This window comes from Melozone crissalis, unplaced genomic scaffold (assembly GCF_028551555.1).
Source record: "Melozone crissalis strain CALT ecotype California unplaced genomic scaffold, PUWL_Pcris_2 ptg000006l_1, whole genome shotgun sequence".
Taxonomy (NCBI): domain Eukaryota; kingdom Metazoa; phylum Chordata; class Aves; order Passeriformes; family Passerellidae; genus Melozone; species Melozone crissalis.
Genome location: NW_026535784.1, coordinates 5,434,294 through 5,462,011, shown reverse-complemented (window position 1 = coordinate 5,462,011; position 27,718 = coordinate 5,434,294). Strand labels below are relative to the sequence as shown.

Here is a 27,718-nt window from a genome sequence, read left to right as displayed (position 1 = left end):
CTTCAAGAGGCTTCGGATTAATGAGGCTGAAATTCCTAAGCATGTCTCCAGAGATGGAAAATGAACCCTGTGGGGCCCAATGAAAACATGCACTGCTAGGTCAACATGAGGTGCATCTTTTCTGAAACTTGATGTACTATCCTTTCACAGATTTAGACACAGATTTAACATTCAGCAGAAATTTTTAGAAACCAAACCAAAGGGAAAACCAGAGCGTGACAGTTTGTGCCATCTGCATGGGATATGAGCATGAGTTTTAATGACACTAGTTAAAACATTATTAAAAAAATTATATTCAAATCCATTTACTGATTATAAACCCTCTAACAAAAAAAAGCTCATGGCATGTGCACTTGCACCTGCTGCTGTTGTGTGCTCCAGCTGACTTCTTGCATAGGAGGTTCTGCATCAATGGGGATGGCAATTCACTGCTAGGCATCCTTCCTCCCTTCCCATCCTTTTTCTGCTGCACTAGTAAAGCAGAGTCTAAAAAACCACCCAAAGTTACTCAGTGGGGTGAGGGCCACACTGGAAATGCATACTATTAGAGAGCAGGCTACCACTGTGATGAAATGAGAGCTACATTTTGACACTATTCTCTGGTGCTTGCACTGTGCAGGAGGTCAAGACTTTACTATGCATACTCTGATCCTCCTGGAGACTCAACACCTCCTCAACTGCACAGCAAGCATTTCAGGCTATTTCTATTTTTATGAACTTTCTAGACACTTTCCTCATCTTCCATTTAAAAATGTGTCTCTACTGTATCCCAAGCCTCTCCACCCACTAAGCTATTTGCAATTCCTCTACCACTATTGAAATAGATGCTGTATAGAATCAGAAGCCACAAGAAAACAATGAGAGTAGTAAGCAGAGCTGTATTTAATAAAGAATTTATACAGTATGTTGCAATTTTTAAAAACACATTTCTATAGAAAATAACAGACCTATTATTTCCCCTCAAGAGCTACATTTCTCAATTTGACATATTGTAGACCAAACTAAGCTCTTTTCCCTTCTGTAGTTCCTCAGACTCCAGAAAGTTGCAGGTTTAACTCCTCAACAGTAGTGTATCTGCAGACTAGTTCTACTTCCCATGTGTTTGGCAGCCCAATAGCAAAGCAAAGCAGGAATCCTTTCCCCGACTGGGCACTGAATTCTCCTGCAGCCAGAGCTCAGGGCTGCACCCCTGACCCACCAGCTGCAGTGCTGCAGCAGTGCACCTTGTCCCAGTGCCTCAGAGGTAGCTCAGAAATAGTTCAGGTAAGGGACAAGGATGGCTGCAAACGTCCTTTACATGAGTTTACATAGCAATATGAGCTTTATACATCACAAGAGCCAAACACATATAACCAACATAGAAAGCTTCAAAAATGCTGGGGCCCTTGCTTGTTTTTCCTGTATTTTGGCCATGTGCTCCTCTGGTACACTTCAATCACAAGAAATTTACCTCAGAAAGAGTTTTTGGAGAAAACATCTCAGGAGTAATGCTGAGTGTTCATCTTGAATTCCCAAGTGGTGTGTTCCTACTTGGGGTGCCCAGAAGAAGATCAATAACACTCACACACCTCTGCTGCTGTCATTGTCCGTGTACATGACCAATGCCACCCTCCAAACAGCACAGGTGTAAGACAGCTGCCTAATATTTGTAGCCCTTTGAGAACAAGTAATAGGAATGGTAGCACCCAGCTGAAGCCCCTGATTCTTTCTATTCACGTTATGTTAAAAATCAAACAGTTATAATTCTGCCTGGATTAGAATACAGGATCTAAAGGCAAATTAAATTTCACCATCCACATTAAGAAATCAATTCAGCTTCTGAACTGGATCCGCTTTGAATTTAGTTGAAATGGGGTTTGATGAAAGTCTCCTGTTCAGCAGCAGAAATAATTATCACACCCATCTTAATTAGACCATGAACTTGACTCTAGGATCCCCAAAGGAGTATTGAAAGCTTGGTCCAGTTACACTGAACTTGGTCCAGAACACTGAAGCTTATCCATCAAGATAAATATATTACCAGTTCTTTGATACAACAGATGCTTGATGAGTAATGGAGCAAATGCCTTTTTAACTACGGTTTTTTAAAAGGATTATTAAACTGCACTAAAGTGTGTGCTGTTATCTTTGAGGGGAAAAAAGTATAATATATGAAAAACAATTATTACAGAGCACATGGAACACAATTTTTCAAGCACTAGTTTCAGAATTAAAAACATTTGAACAAAGGTTCTCTGTGGAGTGTTACTTTGTAACCAATTCAAGGCTTTAAATAGCTATTGTTTTAAAAAATTGTCAGCTATAGAAATTGTTTTCCCTTCAGATTCCAAATCCTGTCAGACCAGGGTGATTAAAATGTTGCATTAAAAAAAAAGTAGGGGGAGGCAATCTAATCTCCCCTTATAAAAGTAAAAGCAGCAACTCAGTTTTTAAAGTATCATGAACAAAAGGCTGTAGCCCATCTATCATTCACATACGGATCCATGTAATGATTCTTCAATTAGAATTATTATCTGTACAGCAGCTGAAGACTGAGAACTGCTGATACACTGCAGATGAGAACATTTGCTAGTCTCTGGGCTCCAGCCTTTCTTAAAAAATGATGATCACACAGTATAGATTGCTCAGTTTATATGTGTATTAAGCTGCAATGCCAGCATTTACATTTGCAACATTACAATTTTGCTTTCTTAGGCTCAGGAGAATTTGCTGCATCTGGTAGATTTTATTTGCTTTGTATCTTAGGCAATTGTTACGAGCAAAGCACAAATAGGCAATATTATTGCTCCAAGTCCTTTGTTTTGTTGATTATCTCAGATACTACCAAAAAAAAAAGTAAACTAAGAGTGGGCCTGTGAGATGGGTCATTCAGTGTCAATTCACTTGCACTCTATTATCCCAGTGCTATTTTTATAAGGCAGAGCCATCTGCTCCCTCATTTCTTCCACCTGTACAGATACAGATAGTCTAAGATGCAACATCAGAGGGAAAGAAAAGCATCTCACACAACAGTTCCAGGCCCTGTTTAAGAGGAGAAAGTCACTTTAGTGATTCGGGCTGCAGCAACCTGAGGGGCCCCTGCCTACCCTTGCACCCGAGTTACATGTTGTGACCCAGAAGATGATGGAGAAAGGTAGACACATAAATAGTAGCTGTGAGACTGCCTTATAAATGGGCATCTCTGCTTGGTGTTTCTGCTAAGGATTCCTGCTCTGTGAGCCCTGAGTATGTTCTGGAGCCCAGGCAGCCTTCCCAGATGTCTCCCTCATAATGTAGAAGCTGGAGGCAGCAAGTTGGCTCCTACAGATTTTTGAGCCATGTGAAAGCCTTTAGCGATGTGTGTATGTAGAGATTAAAAAAAGGGCTGCAACTTAATTAAGAAGCTTTTCTACTTCACTGTACAATCTTGGAGAGATCTTCAGAGAAGGCAAATACTGCTAATGTATTTGTTATTTGTTTTACACTGCACAGTTTGGCCACTGCCATCCTTTGCAGGACTGCTTTTAGTGGGCAAGAGCTACAGCCATGAAATCTCCCTGTAACTGTAACACAAAGGAAATGAAACCTCTGCTCATGGGTACATGCTCCAGTGTTATTTCACTACTTTATTATAGACATTACTGAACAGAGACTAAGAAATTTATACCCTTACTTGAAAAATACTTTTTATCCTCTACTGAATCTCCTGTTTCAGATACACTGTAAAGAACCATGTCTTCTCCACTTACTTGGAAGGATATTGCCATTTGAATTACTTAAAAATTCCTTACATTTATGCAACATTATAGAATGGTTCTGTCTCTAAAAAATTAATATTAATTAAAACTGAAGACATTTATGGGGATAAAGCAAGCAAACAAAACTGAAAACTAGTACAAAAGCTTACCAAAGCAATATAACATGAATACTTAGTTCAAGAGTTCTTACATTGTGGTGGGACACATTTCTCAAAATATTTTAGATTTTCTTTCTTCAGGTGGCTTCCCTAAGATCTGTGAAGAACTAGAATGCCACAAAATAAATTTTGTATCTGTTTTCAATTGAAGCCATTGCCTTATTTTTTTTTTATTAAAAAGGTTTAGGAAGTAAAATCCAAAATATACTTAGGTCTATGAACTCTTGTTCAGAGCGTTGTTGAAATTTTCAGCTTTGATTGCAAATGGGAAACATTTCAAAGACAGAAAAAAACATTAATCGAGAAAGCAGTTCGATCTGTGTTAGAAGTGACTGAATTACTTTCAGCAGACAATAAATTATGATACCAAAAAAGGCAGAAATATCTTCCTCTCAGAGAAGGCAAATGTTATTTTCTTTACTCAGAATCAGAATACTACTCATCAAAATGCTTATTTTAGCTGCTATCACATATCTCCCTAAACTCTTGTATTAATAGTGCTAACATTCACTGATCGTCTAAATCAATAACTTACACTCATTCAGGCAATATCAAAAACCAGAAAGAAAGGTATCACTAAGGCCTGGTGGTTTTCACTGGCTGCTCCAATATACAGAATATTGAGGCAGTAAGCTGCAGAGATGTGGCTCCAAAGTTTGTGGAAGTTTTACTGACTGGAAAAACTGAGGTACAGCATGTTCTCATAAAAAAATAAAAAAAAGGGGAGGGGGAAGGGAGGAGTGGAGGGGGAAGGGAGGGAGGGAGGGGGAAGGGAAAGAAAAGACAAGCTATTTACATCTCCTTACAGCCACAAGGGCTCAGAGGCCAAGTTACCTGACATGTCTCCAAGGATGTGTTTGTACAGCAAACAACAATGGTGACTGCAGTCAGGGGAGCTGTACCTGCACAAGCTTTAATCAATCTCATGTGTAACTCCAGCAATAACAATGTGGAAGCAGCAGTTCAACTTAAGCTGAAGATACAAGGGACCTCATTAAGTGAGAGCACCTTCATGATGATCAGCACATTATTAACTCCCACATACTAGCATCACCTCTTGCATGAATTCATTTGAATGTGCTGGACAGACAATCTCTCAAAAGTATCACTGTTTTGATAAAGTGATTTACAGAGGGCTCTGAAGGATACATGTCTATGATCCCGCTCAACAAAGTAACTAAAACATTTCCTGACACTTAGAACTCATTAATGGTGGTATCCTGAACAACACTACAGACAGGCAAAGAAAATGCCTTTGAACATTATGCTTACTTTGAACAGTAAATTACATAGAAGCTATGTACAATGTAGTAACCACATTACTTAAGAATAACTACACATTTTGCAACCTGCAGCACTGTCACTCCAGTGATATGGAACCTTTGTCTGAGGAACAGACTCTGAATCTATTGTTTGCTTAATGAATTCAAATCAGCAACTGCACAGATCCACAGAAGCAACAGTGCCAATGGCAAGAGACACTACAAAAATGGAAGTATATCTATTTCAACAACAGTGGACTAAAAATGCCAAAATACTCTCAGGTCTCACTGGGTCTTAAAACTGCATTACTCCTACATGGTTTTCCTCCTTTCCAGTGAGTTTTTGATCTGATCACCCTATCAAATCAGAAGATCAAAAACAAAACACCCAAAGCCAAACCTCCCCCAGTGACTGTACCTCTTCACAACCCCTGACATTCAGTATTAAGGCTCCTTTAGGCTGCTGAACTACACTGCAAATGTTTTCAAGAGCTGAGTACTAACAGGATATGAGGTACTCCTGGTTCCTCTTTGCCACTGGAGGCTGACTAGTTCTAGGTAGTTCATGACAGGGGGGAACACCTGAAAAACATTACTATTCCAACTCTGTAATTTACCTACACAATCTGAACACTGTATTTAGTAAGTGCTATGCCAACATTTGCATAAATCATTGAAAAGAAATTAAAAGTGACACATTCATTAATGAAAAACAAAGTATTTTGAGAGAAGAGAAATGTTGCTTGGGTGGTCTATATCTAGCAGGAAATTCAGTCACTGCCACAGACAATGCTGTAAAACAAAAGCATGTGAATAAACATACAGTGATTTGGTAAACACTGTCCAAATAGCCACACACAGACGGAAAGGCAAACTGTAAGTCTTTGAACATAAAGCTTTACTTTGGCAGATATCAAGTGCATTTTTCATACACTGCAAAACACTCGTGTCTGGTCCCTTGTTCTTGGAGAGAGTATCAACTACTTTCTTAAAGCTGAATTCCATCCAAATTTTTATTACTGTTTTCAATAAAAAGAACATAAGATCAAGAATAAATTTCTGCAGTGCAGATGCATAGTCCTAACCCAACACAAACCTGACATACTTCAGACAAAACCTTATTTTCCTGTGTTACTATATCTGTATCTTCTAGTCTTCAAGTTGTTCTGTGGCTGCATTAGCATCACTGATTTCATTTTTACAGTTTTCTTGCTTTGCTTCTTTTCTAAAAGTCTTCAAACACTTGTCAAGTCTTTTCAAGAATACATCTACATCTTGCTTTTTAATTCCAATTGCTGAGGCAGCATTGAGGTAAGCACAAGGATAGTCATTTGTATGTGACATAAAGCCTTTAAAAGTGTAGTTATTCACAGTTTGTACAGACCCACAGGGAACAACCCTGAAACAAACAAACAAAATCACGATTCAGTTAAAGATGCCTTGACGTTTTATGTGGTACTCTAGGTTGAACACAATTACACAAGTTCCTATTGAAGTAGAGAGTTGCTATTCCTACCACTGATGCTCAATACCAGCATAACTTCAAATCTGTTGAAATGCCAGGTCAAAGTATATTTTACAAAATAATTACTTATGTAACAAAAGGGAAAACCTGAAACCTTCACATCAGGGAAAGAATTCTAAAGTTTTAACTTCAAAAATGGAAACTCAAAAAATTTCAGCCTAAGATGGTTAAAATTACAGAACCAGCCAAGGTTAGGACAGGCAAATTAAAGAGAGCATCTAACCACAGAACATATAGATTTACTGTCATTCATCTGTGCAGGAAGTGGAATAATCCAAGCTAATGAAGCATACCTTCTGATGTGGAAATATTCAGCTCTGCTACAAAAAAAATAACATTAAGTCTATGACAGAAGTTAGCAAGGCAGCAGTAATATTCAGATTAAGGAATGCTGCCAAAACAAATTTTAAATCATTCTCTTCTTCTAAAAGGTTTAAACCAAAATCATTAAAGACTGTTTGGCTTGCATTTCATTTTAACAGTGTCTCTAAGAATAAATTCAGCTCAGACTGGCTCAGGTTATAGATTTTTAATTTTAAATTTTTTTAAACACAATTAGTTCCAGAAAGCAGAATTTTTTTCCATTTGACAAAAAGCTGTGTAGGATATTAAAAGCTTATTCCCTTGACATCCAGCACAACCATATTTGTGCTGCAATAAACAAAACAAAGATCCTCCATTGTAGCTTACATCTATACTGTAAGATCAGACAACATCTGGAAACTAAACGAAATCAAGGGATACTAGGGAACAGTGACACTAAATTAAATGGGCATAGATTATCTATTTAGGATACCAAAGCAGACATAGAAAGCCTCACTGCCAACTCAGGCAGGGAGACATTACTGCTCTATAACAGTGATGACAAAGGGTGATTACTCTCTAACTCGTTAGGCTGCCTTCTGTAATCATGACACAATTGGTATAAAACACTTCACAGGATTTCCTACAATATATGCTAATACACCCCCCCACTCCCCCAATCTTTTAAACTCATAATATCCTTACCTTGCTCCAGAAACTTGTCTTGTGAAAAGCATAGATCCAAGCTGGGTAACAGCAGCATCATTAGTTTCATCTAGAGTCTTCAGTGACATGGCTAAAGTAACACAAGGTCAGGTTAAAACGGCTACAAAGCTACTTTTTCTCCAAAGAACTACCACAAATGACAAGTTGCTTTCCAACAGCAAGAATCTATTCACATACTTGTGTTTGCATACAAAGAAAAAAAAAGAAACATTACATATAATTTTTTATTTTTCCACAAGCTTTCATAGATTACCTCTTGGTTAGACTCTATGCAGATTCTGCACACGTGGGCAGTATTATTTTGGTGTTCAGCAGAAGTTTTGGTTAAAACAAATACCCTGAGTAGGAATTCCATAATTTCTTTTACAACTAAGATGATGAGTAATTATACCCTAATTTATTTTTAAATCTATTTTTTATGAAGTATTACTACATGCTAACATCTTTAGCCTGTCTTGAATTAATTTCTGTCAAATGAGTATGTTGGACAGGAGCAAAATAATGGGTCCAAGGTGCCACACTACTTTTATATTAGATAACTTTTTTAGTAACCTTATTGAATTATTATTCAATTGAGTAGAGTGTAGTGCTGTTTAATATATAGGAATGGTACGTGGAAATGCATTATGAATCCACAGTATATTAGATTTTTTTAAAGTTAAAACCCCAACAATTACCTAAGGAAATGGGATTATGTGGTGTGTCTAACAGTCTCTCATTGTGGTTATCTGCCAGCTTCTTCAGCTCACTTGAAAGATACGAAAACATCTCCTGAAAAAAAGATGCAATATTCTTGTTATTAACTATCAAACAGAGAAAATAGCACCTATTTCACAAAACTGTTATGTCTCCTTTATATCCTACAGGTGCTCAGTTGATTCTCTTTTCATGTGCACCAAGTAAGGGGATCAGACAATTCTCTGAAATAATTCTATAAAGGAACAGCTCCATTTCCTGAGCACTGTTCTTATCTCTCAAGCTGATACAGAAGTCTCTATCTGGTCTAATATATGTGCTTGGGATGTCACTCATTCTCTCTGTGGCCCTGAAACCTAGGGAGGCAGAAAATCTTGAAGAGATTCCCACTGCACAGCAGGTCTTACCCCACACCACTTTTCAAGAGCCTCCTCATGCCCTAGTCCCCTAAACCACTGGGAATGAACTGCTGCCATCACAGATGGCCACGTTTTGCCAAATTGCTCCTTACTCTGTCTTCTCTCCTTTAATACATTCCAGACTAAAAGCAGTAAATCTTGCTACCATGTATCATATTTCCCCCTAGTGCAGAGATTTCTTTTTCTGTATGAGAATAAAAATCCAGCCTCTTAAAGAGGCTATAAGTACACATTTGACTGTATTTTGTTTCACACAATATACACTCTCCTGAATACTCAGCTCTGTTGAGCAGTCTGTCCTGTCCCTAGGACCCCACTCCTGTTCAAGCTGACTATAAGAATGGAAATATCTGAATTTCTGCTATCACTTAATTGGATTGCACCTTTACTGTGAAAGTGTCATAAGACTGAGATTCATAAATACTTTGGCACAGATACAAGCCACACTGCACATAAAAGGCTGTTTCTCTTACTTCATCTGTATTTTATATCCTCCCTCTTCCCCTGTAATAAGCTATGATAATTGCTCATGCTCTTCCTCAGTTTAATACATTCCTTTTCAGATATCAGCTCAAAACACTTATGGGCAGAGTGAGAATAAACACCATTCTTATTGTAAGCTTTAACATTTTTTCCATCCCTTTTAATGCTTAGTCTCTCATAAAAACTAGCAAAACCATACAGACACTGGATAGCCTTTTTAAAAGATATTAAACACCAGGCTTCTCCTCTTTGAGGCCATAAAAATTGTCCTGCTTATCTGCTTCAGTGTGACTGCCTTTAAGCATCCTCATCAATTTCTGGACCTGACAAGTGATTTTTCATTCTTTAAATAGAATTACCTCTTCTGTTTGTAGAGCAGTATCCTGCTTTGACCTATGGACTCTGACAGATATAAATTACAGCTTGTGATCAAAATTATGCTTTTGAACAGACCCTCCCCAAGGTCTTATGAAACCAAATGAGGTTTGTGGTACCTAAGTTAGAAGAAGGTTACAGCTGCTCTTCTTGAACCACTGCAGGAAACCTTGCCTCCCTACATGAGCAACGAAATGAACACAGCTCCCCACCTGTACTTCCTAATATCACAGAACAAATACAGATGGAGAGAAAAGAGTACCCTCTTACTGTCTAAATGAATTAGACTATTGATACAACTATTCACAAAAACATAAAGCTTCTGTAATACTTGGAAAAAACCCCCAAAAATTGGGAGGTGTCTGTGTCTAATTATCAGAACTTGAAATCTGTGAAAATCATTCTTACTTCTCATAAATCAAGTGATTTTATGGTTTTAGTTCAGAGTTTATTTACGGTTCACTCACAGATGCTGAAAAATATTCATGTTTCAAATGTTCAAACACTTCTGCCTTTCCTCTGGTCCCTCACTGTATAGAAGCACATTATTAATTTGTTACTTTCCATAATAAGCATCACTAATATACTAGCCTTTTATTAGTATTTATTCTGGAATACAAATCATAAATTAATTTGTGCTCCCTCTGCTGGCTATTTACTTCTAAAACTGAAGAAAAATATTGTAGAAATACACATAAATTGTGAGATAAATTAATATATAAATTCTCTGGAGATATTATTGATGAAATTAGTACTGAGAAAAAATATACTGGAACAAGACCAATTTCCAAATAATTTTTGTGTGTTCTATCTAGAAAATTCTCTGATACATCTCTTATAGTATAACTGAAAGGATTGCTGAAAGGAATACTGGAAGTATTACTGAAAGTTGGTATAAAAAGTTACCCACTGCATAAATGTGTTAAATTTAATTAAATCTATTCAATGAAATTAGGTTACTATATGAGCCCTTACATACATAGGAATTAGTTAAAACAAAGGATAATGGAAAGATGGCAAAAACCCCCAAGTATGTATTTTCATCAGTTTGACTAAAGCTACATGAACACAAATTCAAAGTTTCCTGTTTTTATGAACACTATTTTGCATCTTTCCATTGGAAGCCCTCTAGACATTTTATAGTTTCAGAAGTCTGTTGCAAAATAGATTAACTGCCTTTCCAACAAAAAAGGATTAAAGCAATATTTTTGTGAGGTCAAATCTATAACCAACCTCCATTATAAAATATTTCTCATTTATGGAAAATTTATAAGCACCTTAAGCAATTATATATAACTGAGCTCCTACATAATAGATTTTCTGTAGCAGGCACTCAAGTTTTCTCCGAAGAAGACAAATATAATGCTGAAGTTATACTGAACAACTCAAGCACTAAATGTCAGTTAAGTTTCATTAATAATTCACTCCTTTACCTTAGAAACTTATCCTAAAACCTCATTAGGCTAGACAAATGAACACTAAACTATGTGGAAGTGTCTTTCACTTCTGGTTCTTTGAGCACCTAAGCCAACAGAATACCTAAAAAAACAAACAAGTCAACAACATTGTCTGCACCAAACAGGCCAAATAACTCAACTGTTTGGATGGAACAGTCTACTTTCACATACATATACAAAAATATTTTCAAGAAGTATTGTAACAATCATGTAACAAAAATATTTGGATCATACTGTATTTACACTATAAAACTATTTGTAATAGAACCTACACTAGCATAGGTGACTCTTCATTTGCTCCATTGGGATAGGCACTGTTCTTGCAAACAAAAATAACAGGAGGGAAACAAGTAAGGAAAAAGCCAGTGACTCCAGAGAAAAAGAAGATGGAGGTACTGAATAAGCCATCAGTCCCATACCAGCTGACAAAGAGGCAACTGATGAAGGCCAGGAAAGTTTTTGTGCAGAGCTGAAACTATCCTAGCTGGCTCTAAGCACCCAGCTTGCTTACACCCTGAGTCTCTAACACTCTGCCTTTCTCCGTGTCACTGTCACCTGAACAGACGAGCTGTCCTCAAGGAACGGTCACAGAGCTGGGGATGGTGCAGAAGAGGACACTGCCCAGGAGTCATTTCACAGCCTCTTCACCCTCCACACAGGCTGCCAGCTCTCCTACGCTTGCCTGAGACCGATCTGGTCCCACCTTACTCTGCAGCAGCAGCTGCTTTATAATGCAGCCCTCACACCTCCTGCTCCTTTGCTGTGATCTGACCAGAGCCCCTGGTGCCCCACCCAGCAGAGGAGCTGCAGGGCTGAGCATGGACACCTGCCAGCAGATGAGGCTCAGCTTCTTGAAATGCAGCCAAACACATGACAAACGGTATGTGCATGTGTGTGACACCTGCATATACTACACAACCTCCTAGGCAGATTCTCTTATACTGCAGGAATTTTTGTTATGGATTTACACTAGAAAGTTTTAAAAACACGTAATTAATTACAGAACCTTGAAATCTTTATATCATCAGTATCTAACAAAGTGCCCAGTAAGCCTTGCCAATCTGATTTGGTAACACTAACGTTCACATTTTTTTAAAGGCCTCTCTTAAGAACAGCAATCAACACATTCTCTCTTCAGCACTTGTGAGACCTTGAGTTCAGACTCTGTGACCCACACTTCAACACAGGCTCTAAGTATGGAGGCTTCTGAAATTTCCATTCATGCTTGGCACTTGTTTAATTACACACAATTTAAAACAATTCATTTAAACTAATTTGCCTCCAGCTACTCTAAAGCTTGAATATGGTTACATATACCTCACATGAGGAAAATCCTCCAATATTCTTATATTTGACATGCTACAGTATAACAAGTTGACTAGAAAAAGAGGAGTAACAAATGTCTATCTTGCTTTGAGAATAGCTGATTTTTTTACATTTTTAATATTCCTCATTAAATGTCTTTCCTCTTCTTCCATCGTAAGTAGAGCAGCAATACAAACTCACACTGAACTATGCAAATAATTTATTCCAATCAGAACTACTACATCAATGATAACTCATGAAACATAAAGCCAGTATTATACTGAATTGTAAAACCCAAACAACTTCCTCCCACTCGGTATGATTTTAAATATTTTAGATACATACTCCATAAGGAAATAAAAATAACTCCAGTTTTACTCTCAAAGTATGCAGACAGATGGATACCAATATAAAAAGCTCTATCACATCCCACAGTAACACAGAAATGCATTTAAGAAAATGAGAGTTATCTTGATTGTTAAGTCTAATGAGGAAATCCATAACTGCTGTAAACAAAACCATCACCTCTTCAATAATACTGGTATAATAATTAGTTAAGTGGATTAGAAGGACCATATTGGATAATAGCAGGTATTAAACCTTGTCTGTAGGGTTCTGAATGCAAACCCTGAATGCAGGGCTCTTGTTCTCCATTAAATTTGAGATGATAACTAAGCCTGCTTATGCCATTACACAGTTCAACAACTATAGTTACTTCATATGGTTTAGACACATACACACATATATGAAAATAGCAACTTTTATGACCTAGAAATGTAAAATACAGGACTTAACATAACCTGTACTGAGGCATCAAAAGTTGCTATAAAAATACAACCTTTACATAAAGTTCTTTAAGAGCAAAGACATTAACAAATTTGACTATGTACCAGCTGTTTTCTGCACTGCAAAAGGACCTAGAATGGCCTACTGAGATCAGGAAACCACTGTTATAACCATCACATAAACATATAAAAAGGAATTCTGAAAAGTCAGTACTTCTTTGTATCACTACATATAATCTCATACTCTTGGACAATTGCACACTCCACAACTCCCAGCCTGTCAAAAAAAATCTCATTCCATGTACATCCCTTCCTGTATTAAATAGCTAATCTGTGTAGAATAAAAACTGGGCATTATTTTGTTGTTTGTGTGAGACTAATCTCTTCTCAGTAATATTCTGGGCTTTCTGGCCTAAGCTCAAATAACCTGAAGTAACACCCATACAAATCAAGATCAGGTAAAAAGAGAAAGGAAAAAAAGATACCTGAAGTTTTTTATAGCTGATTTTTTTTTTTGTGTGAGTAGGTGCAGCTGCACCAATATAGAAAGGAGTACTCAATGTCAAGCTATAAATAGCTCCTGCTGGAAGCTTAATAGCTCTGCCTCTGCTTCCTCAGAGCACAGGCAATAAACTACCACTATTGCACTTTTACAATTCAGGAACAAACAGATTTAAGCAAAAATGTTTCTCTTTCTACAGCAAATCCAATAAAAGAAACATATTTATGCCATATATAAGGCTCTGTTTATAGAGTATATTCACATTTGAAATAAAAAGGCCTGAAGTTGTAAAAATATAATACTGTGTTCACTTTAGAATTCTACTTCCAAGAAAATTAGGTGACTCAAAGTGTACAGCTATTCATTAAGACATTTATGAAAGAATTATTATTTATGACTCAGACAATATTTCTCATGCCCTTTATACATCAGCTACTGGTAGAAATCTAACAACTAAATCAGCTTCATAGAAAACAATAAATGCACTTGAGATTCTTCTGGACATAGGAGTAAAGGGGAAAAATACAATTTGCTTTTAATGAAGACACAAAACATAAATCACAATACATACAACAGTCCAGAATAAAATGTTGCAGTAGAGGCAAAAGTGACTGCTTTCAGTGTTTCACAAGCTGGTTTCACTTTAGTTGCACAGATGACTTCTTAGTCACTGTAAGGCTGCTAAGTTGGTTTGATTTTCTATAGCCTAGCTATTCCTATGGGACCTCAGTTCCAGTACAGAGTTTATGGATGCCCTATAAGCAGCTAGAAATAAGTCACAGCACCTAAAACTACTGCTCAGCCACATAATCAGAGACAGCAGCAACCTGTCAGCAGAAAACAACTGGAACATAGTTTTCAAACGAAATAATGAAACAGATAATGCATAGCTTAAAATTATTATTTTAATAGTACTTAATTCACAGCATTTCTTATTGGAGGACTCTATAAAAAGAATCTTCTGCATTACTATATAAAGAGAGAAAAATCAGACTTATTAATTCCAGAATTAAGGATAACTCAAGATATACAATTTCCAACCTGACATGCACTGGATTTTTCTGCAGTGCAATTATACCCAACTTAAAACCTATAGTCTGTGAAAAGCAAAGAAGAAACTAAGTTGTGTGTTTAGATGAATAACTAAAACAACAATACTCTTCTCTTTTTGTGGCAATGCACAGTATTTATAACCCAACCAGAAGCTGTGATTCTCCAGAGAATGTGGCACACAAACATTTAATTAAGCACTAACACAGCACAAAGGACAATAGGGACAAAAGAGGAAGAGCACAGACCCGGGGTTACTCTGGGTGTCCAATCTCCTGTCCTGGAAGCAGTGTGACCATGATAAAACAGTACAGTATTTCTCCATTTAAATTTTTGTGGACAAAATCCTACTATTTAGTCACATTTAGGAACAACAAACATGAACACCGTACAAGGTAGTACAGGCCCTCTGTTTAGCCTCCTGGATTGAACAAACAACAACATGGAAATCATGCTTACTCACAAGCACCATTTAGACAAGAAGTAATTGTATCACACTGACTTTCCAGATTCAGAGCTCTGCCTCAGAATAAGTTCAATGGCTTTCTAGACAGAAACTGGATTTACCACACAAAGCAGTTTTGCAACAGAGCTGACTTCAAGAAAATACTGCTTGCCAAAAAGCTTACCTTTCTTTCTTTCAGTAACTTTTTGTAGCCACTGGTTCCCAGAGACAGAAGTGTAATGAGGACATCTAAAGAAGGAGATGCAGATGCTCTTCCTGAAAAAAAAAAACCCCAATATATACATTAAAGTGGCAAAAAAAAAAAAAAAATGTGAAAGAAAGCTGATAATCAAGTTTTCTACAGCAATTCTGTATGCTGAAATCAGCCCATGAACCAGTTACCTGGATACATTTTGCTGATCTCCTGAATGAAGGACTCGTTGAAGCCAGCAATGATAGCACCACCTACTGGAACCATAAAATTTTTGTCCAAGCTCTGAACAAAAGCATCTATTCTGCCAACTCGAGCACCCTTTACCAAAAAAGACAAAAAAAAAAAAATCCACAGCATACATTAGAACTAAGGGAAATGTGATAGCATAATAATTATATAAAAGTGTAGCCAAAATAAATATAATTCCTGAAACTCTCGGATACTGCATTTGTGATCAAAACATAAAAATCACAGTATTACCTCTTTTAGCACTGCTTACTATTGGTACCATTGTCTGCCTAACATAGAACCTTACAAATTCCCATTTTGCTGTGATTTAAAATATCAATTTTAGTTCCTGCAAGTCTAAGTGTGGCTCCATTTCAGCAACAATCAAAAAGAAACCCCTCAAAATGTAATGGGAATTATACAGTTAGAATTGTTCAATCCTGAACACTTTTTACAACTCTCACACTAAAAGGCTATGAATTAATGCTTCATTAGCAAAACTTTTTTCAATACATATATAAATTTGCATTAAACAAACAGGCTTATTACAGCACTCCTTCTTCTAAGGCTGCTTTCAAAATCAAGATTCAAGTACCTTCTTATAGCAGATATTCCCCACATCCTTATACCAAACCACTCCTATTTTCAAAGGAAAAAATGTAGATTCTGCAGTACACCTTCAATTTGAGTAGCAGGTAACTGTGTAGTGTACAATTAAAAAGTATGAAGCATAAGAACCTGAAAAGTAGGTTAAACCCCATACATAGCAAAGTACATGCAAATACACATATTTTTACAACTACATACTAAATATAAGAAGTAGAAACAGAGTTAATATCTGTGGCAAACAGAAAAAAAGCAGAGCCAACTAAACCTCATTTATTAGTTCTATATTTTGATAGCTTAATGCACAGAAGACAGGAAGAACACTCCAAGTTTGTCAGCTTTTTGTTGGGAACATGAATGCCAGCAGCTACCATTAGATTTAATTGACAGGAGAATACCAGAGGAAAAGCACAACATGAAATGGTCTCAAAAGCTTTTTCCTGTGGTACTCTTGCAAGTCGTATTCACACTGTGCTCAGCATATTCATACATCTAAGTATTCATTAATAACTACTTTCTCGTAAACACAAAAATTTTCTAGCACAAGTAATAAATTTTGTAAGAAAATTTAAAAATAAATCAGAGCTCAAATATATACATTTGCATAAACAAGGAACAACCAACCTATTGAGTCTTGAAAAAACATCAAAACAAACACAGTAAAAATTATATTTGTAGCATTATAGTCTGAAATGTTTATCATTAGAAAATTTCATGCAGCAAAATCCAGCACTTCCACAGCCTCATTCACGTTAGTTTCTCACTAAATTTGAGCAAGTTAAATACAATAAACACGTGCTAAGTACATTACAAATAAAGCATATACTATTTTCTATTTCATTAATTCCCTCAATCTTTCAAGATTTAGAAATGCCAACATGATGTTCTTTCACAATTGTACATTAAGCTGGTCTGTGTCCTGTTTGTAATGTCTTAGCAATCAGAAAAAAAAAAACCCCAGTATATTTTACATTACCAATAGTTCAGGATCCTCTGGATCCTATTAAAATATAACCCCCTATTCTTTTGAATAGGTAACAGAAAAGAGAATATTAAAGAGCAATGCACATACAACACAATGAGGAAAAATGCAAGAATTCTGTTTCATGACTGATCTCAGATATCAAGCAACATCCTCTTCAAACTGAATAGCAACAGAAATTAAACTTTTTTGAGCATAACATTGAACTTAAACCAGTTTCCTCAGCCATTCTCTGGGCCAACAATATTTTAACAGCGACAACATCTATCAAGTGCTGGTGTACAATTCTGTACATTCAATTAAAAATTTGTAACTCATTCTGTTGGAGGCTTAATTTTGATTCAAGTATGATCCATTATGTTACTTTTAGTTAACAACTTCAGGAAATATTTTAAGAAAGCTTATCAAGGGTATTTTTCCATTATAAAGACACACAAACATACCAAAAACTAAATAAACTTTGGGTTACATAAAAAGCACATAATAGAAATAACTATTATGCTTAAATTCTATTTCTGTCTGTTGTGCTTTCCCAGAAAATTGTTCACATATCAGACATGCATGGGATTATTGTCAAAGCTTTGTAACATCTGATAAAATTTGCCACAATCACCAATTTACTTATACTTGCTAAAAAATGTTATTGGAAATACACAGCTCCTACCTGCTGGATGAGATGCATACATTTTGAAGACTGAACTCCATATGCATTGTTGACAATATGTGGAATGTCATAATTAGCACAAATCACAGACAGCTCCTCCAGCCTGTGAGCATAAAATCATAATTAAGAGAAGCATTGATTACTGTAGCTCAACTTACAAGTCAGACCATTAAAAGACTGAAAGGTCTACAAGGAAGCCAGAATGAGAAAAGCAACTCTTTTGATTAGTACCTCAAAGCAGTATTTGTCACCTTAAGCTAAAAAGTTAAGATGAAAATTCTATTGGCTTTTACATATGCTGCAAATTGCTGATCTAGTCTGACTTTTTCTTGCTTCACTCAAATTTTTATCTGGACACCAGTTAATATATCCCAAACCATTAAGCTTTAGATACAAGCTTTTTGTTGTTGTTGTTGTTGCTTTTACTGTTAACTACGTAGCTTTAGCTAGTCACTTGTTTTTCTTTTCTCTATCATTCAATGTGAAAACAGTCTACAGTAGTTTCAACAGTGTCTTGGGAATCAAAAGCATCCTGTAACAGAAAGTTTTTACATGTTTCTGTTTATCTCAAGAGAACTAGTATTTTGATCCTTTGGCTGGAATCTCACTTGAACGTTTCAGATAAACTGATTAAGAAAAAATAAATTCTTTAAAGGAATCGAAAGCCCTAAAATGTCTGAATATGGACATCAACAAATTGAAAATTTGTTCAGCTGTTTACTCTTCACTTGCCTTTAGAACCCCCTGAAATCACAGTGAGCTCAGCCTGGATTGATTAATCAGCCAAATTAAGATTTATGTGAGCACACTGATCACTTTAAGTAAGATCCTTCAGCATTTTAAACATACTTATATGCAGTACCCTTTTCTGAAGCACTCCAATCATGCTGTATTTAAAAAAAAATACTCATGATTTTCCCCAAACTTTTGAATCTATTTTAGAAATATAATCTATATTACCTTAAAAAAAAAAATCAGGAAATTCTGCTTCCAATGCATTTTTACTCTATCTCCTCCTGTACAGCCTCTCACTGTAATTTACTGACATACATATAAAATGTGACAGAGTATGAAAACATTTTCCAAGAGGTGACATTCCTTTGCATTCTATTTCTATTACATTTTCTAGTGTTCTGCAATGCAAAATTCTGCTGCAAGTGTCAAATTAATTTTTCCAAACAAAAATTCTTAAGAAATCATCATCACCATATTATCCTTTAAAATAATCGAAAGTACTTTATAATTAGGAAACACCAGCAATATAATGTACATATTGATCTTCTACAGTCAAGATAATTGTGAAGAGCTGCATTTCCAATAATTTTTCACATTTATCAACACAGAATTACAAAATATTCCAAGATGGAAGGAACCCACAAGGATCATCGAGGCCAACACCTGGCCCTGCACAGCCCAATCCCCGAGTCACACCATGCACCAGAGAACATTGTCCAAATGCTTCTTGAACTCTGTCAGGCTTGGTGCTGTGACCACTTCCCTGGAGAGCCTGTTCCAGTGCCCAACCACCCTCTGGGTGAGGAACCTTTTCCTGACATCCAACCTAAACCTCCTCCAGCACAGCTTCTGCCCATTCCCTTGGGTCCTGTCACTGTCAGCACAGAGCAGAGATCAGTGCCTGCCCTTCCTCTTCCCCTTATGAGGAAGCTGTAACTGCAATGGGAACTCCACTCAGTCTCCTCCAGAGTGAACACACCAAGGGACCTCAGCTGCTCCTCATGTGGCTTCCCCTCATTAATAGAATACTTGAGGAAATACATTATGCAGGGCAAAGTTTTTGCCTTCTGACCTGACAGCTCTTAATCAGACACATTTCTCACCCTCTAGAGAGACTCAATGGAACACAGCTTTCCTCTTATAGGCTTCTTGTCAAGTGCAGGCACAGAATTTGACCAAACTAGAAACACAGAGTGTACAGCTATTTATATTCATTTTTCTCACCTTCTGAAAATTAAAGGAGCAGTAACCTATCTTCTACAAGTACTGAAAATAGAAAAGTCTTTTTTCCCTAAAAATATTCAATTGAACAACTAGATCCATCGTGCAATACAGAATGAGAATGCCATAGTTTGAAGAGAATGTGTCAGTGTGCAAGGGAAGCAAATGATGCACAGCAACTGTATGCACCTGCACCTTCTTCCAAGGCCTTGAATGCAGCATTGAAAATGCTACTAATCATATCAGAAAAATAAAGCATTAACAGAAGTTGGCTACTGAAGTTCTTAATAGTCACAAATACAGAAGTATCTCCCACTTTATTCTTCCTTTCTTTCTCTCCTCTTTGTTAAAGTTCATGAAAAGAAAGCTTTGTTCTACTTTTTCTACTACTGAAAGTAAAAAGGTACAGAATTCTGCTAAGTACACAGACCAACTGAAAAGGACACTTTCCCTTTGGTCCTCTTAAATACAGTAGTTTTACAAACACCTTACAACAACAGTAGGTGGAATACTGAGAAAGAGGGTTTATACACTAGAGAATTACTCCCATAGAAATAAATAGTACTTCAAAGGAAAGCCATAGGTATGGCAGCCATAAAGCTACTAAAAATTTTAAAACACGGCCACCACAACTAAATAAAGCCTTACAAATGAAGATATTTCAAAACAGACATTTAAAATTGCACCCTCCAGAAATGCTGTCAGGGTTTTCCTTCCCACAGGAAGATGAAGGTTATGGCCTTCAACAGTTGACAGTTTCTTTTAAACAGAAAGTACATTCAAATCTTCCTATATCTGTGGTATATTATAACATAGTGCCACTACCTAATAATTCATCTCTTAGTTGTAGAGGACAAAACAATAGGAGCATGTCAAAAAGAGGAAGCAGATAAGGAGAAGATTCATTTACCCAAGCTATAAAACAACCATTCAGTTTTGATAGCTGTGATTTAAGTTAGCCAATAAATCTGCAAGTCAACTTCAAGCAATGTTCATAGTATTCTGACAGAATTATATGGTTTTAACTCCCATCTTTCCCTCTAGCAACTAGGTTAACCTATGATAAATACTGGAGGATTTTTTAAGGTAGGAGAAGAGAGTGAAATATATTTTTACTTGCCACATTTTAGAGTCAATAACATTTCTTTCCTATGCTTGTGGAGAAGAGCAGAAAAGGCAACAGTAACATCAAAAAATGGTATTAGCTATGGAGCTACATTTCCTGGATTATGTTTCCATGAGAAACTACTTTTACTACTTCCATGAAATTTTATGAAAACCACGAGCAAAATGACATGAATTTCACCACAAGAGAGCAACATTAACCTCACTTACATAGCAGAAAAAAATCTTCTGTCTAACTCTCACTTTTTTAATATACTTTTCTGGAAGGGGATTAAAGAACCTTTACTAATTGTTGGCAGAAGCAATTTTAGGAAGATGGATGGTCAAAACATGGAGGTGTTGGTTGGGTTTTGTTATTGTTGTTGGGGGGTAGGGAGGATGTTTATTTGTTTTAACAGTAACAAATAACACACCTCTTACAAAGACTGCTTACCTGTCAGGTACCCTTGGAGCAAAGCAAGATGTTGTAGAATGCACACAAAGGATATTTTCAGCACCAAGAGCCTTGATTTTGGCCTCCACTACTTCAAGGTCTGTCCGTAGCTCATCACCTTCTAATACATTTTCTATCACCACAGGCTCAAAACCTGACCCAGAAAAGCAAGAATTTAATATAACTCAACAAATCTGACTAATTGTGGGGATTTAGTTTCAGTATACATTTGAGAAACACATCATGCTACTATTGTTTGAATAGATTCTAACAAAGAAGACTGTGCAAATCACACAGATTGGCACCTTCTGATCACAATTCCTAGGACACAAGTTTTTGCATAAATTTGAGAGAGAGATTTGAACCATGAGTTTTGATTTTACATAACTCTAAGGACAGCAGATTAGGCACCTTACTCTGAGAGTGAACTGTAACTTCCTTAGTATTGTTCTCACTTGACTCCTTTATCCACCTCAGTACCACTGCACACACCTGCATTTTGCAAGGCATGAGAAAGACAGCATGCACATTTTAATTACATGTTAGAAACCAGGAGTGCACAAATAAAGCAGCACTACCATGCATTAGCCTGTTTTATATCTTACTACAAGGGTAAGAATTGATCACTCTGATAGAGGGAAGTTTCATATCTGTTGGAAGAACACACACTGTGTCATCAATCAGTTACATCCTTACCTGCAGTTATCATTGATTTAAAGCAAGATTTCTGGTCTATACGTGGCCAGATAATGTACTTTGCCTTCGGTCTCTTGTGCCTCAATGTTAAAAAACACAGAGTCAGACTCATGCCTGTTGCCATAGGAACCACAAAGCAACTGGTCACTGTCCGGACACCTGCATGTAAAAAGCAAGTCAGAAATTAACATGAAGAATCCATGATGGAACTTCACAAATGAGAGAGATTTTTCAAATTTACACCTACCAGCCAGTTTTATAACATCCAGAACTACTGAATTAGTAAGTTTGTTCAAAAGGCTTGAACCTGCAGCTTTGGGCTGTACTGCAGAAATATCACCTGACCTTCCAATTCCATGGATCAACCTAAACAAAAGAAGTTGAAAACACACATCAAGACTTTCATGTTGCAAAACCATAAAGCTTGCTCACTGAAGAGAATTTCACTTGATAAACAATTGTTGAAATGCAACATCAGTATCTGCCACAATCAATTCCATTTTAACAAACAACACATATTTGTATGAATTTTTGGGGGTTTTTTTAACAGTAGATTAACAATGTTCCTGCATGCAAGTAAAAACTTGGAGAAGACCCACAGCAGCAACCCTCTAGCCTCTGGCAGGTTTCCTTTTAAGTTTCCTTTTTTCTTTTCCATTTAAGTTTCCTTTTAACACCTCAGCACTTCTTGATGTTTGTCAAAATAGCATTATAAATGCTGACATGCTCAGACACACAACCAAGGAAAACAAAAATTAGTTGTCTATAGTGTAAGGTAGCATAAGCATAGTGGTATTATAGATACTCCCTTGACAAATCCTTCATCTCCATAAGGCAAGGAAATAATACATACAAAGTGATATACATGCATATATGTATTGCTTTGCCCATCTTACACATCTTCACTTCATCTATCATTTTGCTGTTCAATGTTATCTCTCTTGGAAAAATATGTTTCTCTGAATTCTGTTTATAAATTTTGGTTATAAACTGTGTTTGTAAATGTTGAACATTATTTAGTTCAGGAGTGGAGGATCCTGAAGTCATTTATAGAATACAGGACGAATTTACCGATGGCGGAAATGCAGCAGCTGCTCAAGTAAGCTAGTAACAGTATACACCTACTTATGGCTTTAATTCCTTTTTTTGTCTTGGCAACAGAATAAAATGCAGTCCAATGAGTATATGATATTCAGAACTTCTTGGAGCATGATTTTACAGCTTAAATTTATTTTCCTGTTTCAAGTGCTAAGTTGAAATCAACAAACACTTGATAATTAATTGAAACTTACATATAATACTCCACCCAAAATATTTTCTTCCCTCATTCCTGCTATGTTTTTAATAGCTGTCTCATATCAGTACCTTTTATTTTGTGCACTTATGTACTGCTTCCTGAGAAGTAATCTTCCCTAAGACTGCCCCTTTATTAAGCTAAAAGGAGAGACAGCTTGAAAACCATCTCCCTCTACCTCCATCACTCCCCGAGTCACCTGTAAAATTATTGCAGAAATAAGTGAGGGGAGGACACCTTGCTATTGCTGACACTCACAGGAGAAGCAAGATGCCAGGTGACAGAGCTGCATTGGAACAGCAGTAGTGAGCACAGCTCAGGCTCCTCTGGCCAGGAGCCAGGCACAATTTCCCCAGCACTGTCCAAAAGCAAAACTTCCCCAGATATCCTCCCCTCCCCTACCATGGATATCCTAGCCTAGAGAACTGCACACAAAACTAAAAAAGCCAAACTGATGTATCACTGGATTTCAACATGAATTTATAATGGTACTGTAGGGCTTATGAAAGCCATTAAGCCTAAGTAACTCAACCTCCATATTCTTACCAAGCTTACTAAACTTCTGGCCCCTAATATACTTTTGTGTTTATCTTTGGAGGAGAAAAATCCTGGAACTTTCACTTTGATTCACTCCTGCTGGATAAAACATCACAGCAAGATACTCAGCACAGCACTCAACACACACATACAAAGTACATTCATAAGGAAATTAATGCAGAGCCTCCAAAATGATAGCATCCAACATATCCATTAAGTAAGTCTGAAGGGCTACAAGCTAATAAAAGCACTTTTTGTCTTTAGAGATCTCCTTACTTCATATAAAATCTATTATAGATGGACTGGGGTTTCATCTGCTTATCAACTAATCCCATTATAAAGCTATTAACAAATATTTAAAAATACAAATAGCTGTTCACTGTCAGTATTCAATAATGGGCAACTACAATGTACAGTAGTTTTTAATAATATACAGATGAAAAGCTGCACCTTGTTATAAAAGGCATGTAATGCATAATTATTTTAAAACAGTAAGACCTCTTCCTATTTCTGCTTCCCTTGTAAAGGACAACTCAACAACTTCAGCTTCTACAAAATCAATGTACAGGACATAATCCTGACAAAACATTTATGCTTCATTTAAGACTTTCTATAGAGTTATTAATGAAAATCTAATATAGAAAGCAGTATCAATTCAATAGATAAACAAACCACAATAAAGTATGCCATTGGAAAGCATTAATAATAACCTGAATAATTCAAAACAGTCAACACTTTGTACCTGTAATGCCTTCGGGCAACAAGACCTGATGCCACTCTTCCTTCCCTCTCACCAACGCCACAGTTGCCCAGGAAGTTATTGCTATCCATTATAGCAAGTTCATGAAGAAACAATTCAATGGTGCTTTCATCCCATCCATCTTCAGGACATTTCCCCTTAACAATAATAATAAAAATAAATTATGAAATTTGGAAATGAAAAATTAACAAAACTTTATGCAACTTGTTTGATAATTGTTACCCTTCTTTCTCATGCTAAGCAGCAGTCTGTATTTTCATGATTCTCTTTTATACTATCTAATGTTATGAAGCTGTATCCAGAGAAAAGTTAAATAATGATTTTTCCATGTGTTAAATACAAATACATTAACACATCTCGACATTAAAACAATCAGGATATCTTTTACCTTCAAGTGTTCTCTATGGTACACACAAAACCACTGCAGGGCATACAGGTTAATTACTCCCTAAAAGACTACAGATTATTTTATGTATTCTCTAGACACAATGTACAACTACAAGAACTCAACAGCGAAAACTGCACAAAAGGAAAGATATTCAGATATTAGAGAACCAAAAACATGAGCAGAAGGGAAATATAGTTTTAATGTAATACATCTTCCTACCTACACATATTACTTTCCAGTTATTATCTAATAGGGAATGAAACCATTTCCAAAATACATCAAAACCTGCAAGAAGAAACCTGCTCTTTCTTGTGCTCTTTACTGAATTAACAACTGCATCCATCTTTGCAAATTGCAGACAAGATTCTCAAAGCAGGGACCCATAAAACCATGAAGATTTTTTTATAGGTCCAGAGGCTTTTTCACATGCTCCAGCAACAAAACAGCCAGTTCAGTAAGTCTAATTAGTTTATCAAGTGCGGTATCAAAGTTAAGTTGGAAACAGTAGATGGCATGACTGAGGATGCTTAAGAACTGAAACATTTGCTAATTCATTGACAATGATTTTTATACGCTGAAGGCAATGAAATACATTGTTTTGGCACCTTACAAGTATCGCTTTTTTACTTCATGCAACAATATGCTAGTATCTCACTGTTTTTAAACATTTCTTTAACTGTTCGCTGGGCCTTTCTCGGCAAACGCACAGCCCAGGGCAGTAATTTTCTCTTCTTCCCAAACGAGGCCTTTCACTCTGGGGCTCCGTCAGGTCCCTGCCGTGCCGGCAGCGGCTCTCCCGGCCGGACACGGCGGTGCCGCCGTGCCCGAGGGCAGAGTCCGTGACCCCGGCCGGACACGGCGGTGCCGCCGTGCCCGAGGGCAGAGTCCGTGACCCCGGCCGCCCTGCGCGCTCACGGGGCTGCGCGGGGCCGCCGCGACCAGCCCGGCTCGGGGGAGGTTTCCCTGCCCGACCCGGTTGCTCGGAGGGCCGACGGGCGGCTCGGGGCCGCTCTGCCCTCTCGAACCCCGGTGCGCGGAGGGCGGGGGGGGTCAGCTCTGCCCCACTGCGGACGGTGGTGGCAGAGACGGGGCTGCTCAGCGCTGCTCAGTGCCCGCTCGGCCCCGGCGCGCAGGGCGGGGGGCGGCGGCCCCATTACCTGCTCCAGCAGCGCCCGCAGGCGCAGCTCGTGCGCGCGGCGGCCCTGCGCCCCCTGGCGCACATAGGCCGCCGTCACCAGCCGCTCGCTGCAGCCCTGGTTCTCCGCGTTCATGGCCGCGGCGCTCCCGGCGCCGCCGCCGCTCCCCCTCCGCGCCGAGCGGGCCTGTGCGAGCCGGGCACTTCCCGCCGGGAAAGGGCGGACGGGGGCGGTGCGGCGCACGCCGCGCCGTGGAGCTCCGGGGCCCCGCCCCGCCGGCCGATCCGCTCCGCGGGCCGCGCTCCGCTGGGCCGCCCCTGCCCGGCCCCTGCCCGGCCGCTGGGCGGGGCTCCGCTGGGCCGCCCCCGGTGCAGGTGCGGGCCCGCAGGGGAGCGGGGCCGAGGTTGGGCCTGTCACAGGCCGCGTCCCGCTGTGAGAGCCAGCTCGCCCGAGCCCAGACCGCTGGGCTGGAAGGGCCTGTTGGTGGGCTGGGTTTCCCGGCCCTGCTGAGTTTAGGCTGTTGAGAACAGCCGCGTAGCTCCCCGCTGCTCCGCCAGGGCCAGGGCCCGGGCGTCCTCTGCTCCTCGGGGCGTGTCTGGGGGCACAAGTGCTTGTGGGACGATCCTCAGGGAATAGCAGCAGCCTGCTAGGGCTGCGGGTATAACCCAAAACTGCATCACAAGGACAAAGACATGTTACCCAGCTAGACCTATTTTATTTTTGGTTTTTTGACACAACACCAGCAGGAGATTTGCAGGCCAGGCTTTGCACCTTTGCTAGGAGCTGCCAGTAAGGCCTCAGCAGGTGGCAGCTTCCCTGGAGCACGGGCAGCCGGCCGCGTCGCTGTCCTTTGCCCCCCGGCGGCCACGGGCACCGGCGGTTCCCATTTGCCTCCTCGAAATAACTAGTAGGGAGCGTAAAACAATTTAAGAGGCGGGTTAAGGATGTGGTGTGTTTATTCCAATGTTTAATTATAACCAGCCTGTATCTGGTCGACTGAATCTGTTTATGAAATCTTACCTGATTCTTCTGTTTTACAGTTTTAAGCTCAGACGGCTAATTGGCGTGTGAAGTGTACGTAGCGACCGTCCCGCTTCTGTAAGTTTAGTTAGCCTGATTAGGATCTTTTGAGCGTTTTGACAGAGAAATCTTGCCCACCTGTTTGAATTGTTGGCTCATACTATAAATAACACAGTTTCATGGCCCTTTGAGCAGAAGAGAGCTCCACAAGTCTCTCCCCGTTCGCGGTGCCCGCAGTCCCCGGCGCTGCTGGATGTGTCGCGGAGCAGCTGCTCCTCCGCGCCTGTACCACAAGAGGGCGCTCACCTAAAGCGATAAGCGCGCATTGTGCGGGAATTCCTCTTTTTTCCATCTTTTTCCTTCCGCTCCAGTGTTCCGACAAAGTGCTCAAATACATATGAGCAGATGACTAAGTTTGCTCTGTTGGTTAGAAAGATAGTGACAAAAGCTT

The 27,718-nt window shown here is 38.5% G+C and overlaps 1 protein-coding gene across 1 annotated transcript; it reads right to left on the bottom strand.

Annotated features, from left to right (window-relative positions):
* Window positions 1–4,662: 4,662 nt before the first annotated feature.
* Window positions 4,663–26,382, bottom strand: SEPSECS (Sep (O-phosphoserine) tRNA:Sec (selenocysteine) tRNA synthase). Its single transcript, XM_054295799.1, has 11 exons — window positions 26,269–26,382; window positions 24,706–24,860; window positions 22,380–22,498; window positions 22,133–22,291; window positions 21,437–21,590; window positions 17,923–18,025; window positions 15,631–15,760; window positions 15,413–15,504; window positions 8,389–8,482; window positions 7,691–7,781; window positions 4,663–6,556 (listed from the first exon to the last, which is right to left on the bottom strand). The coding sequence occupies exons 1-11, from the start codon at window positions 26,380–26,382 to the stop codon at window positions 6,307–6,309; spliced, it is 1,461 nt and encodes a 486-aa protein (XP_054151774.1). The 3' UTR covers window positions 4,663–6,306.
* Between the last annotated feature and the right edge of the window lie 1,336 nt (window positions 26,383–27,718).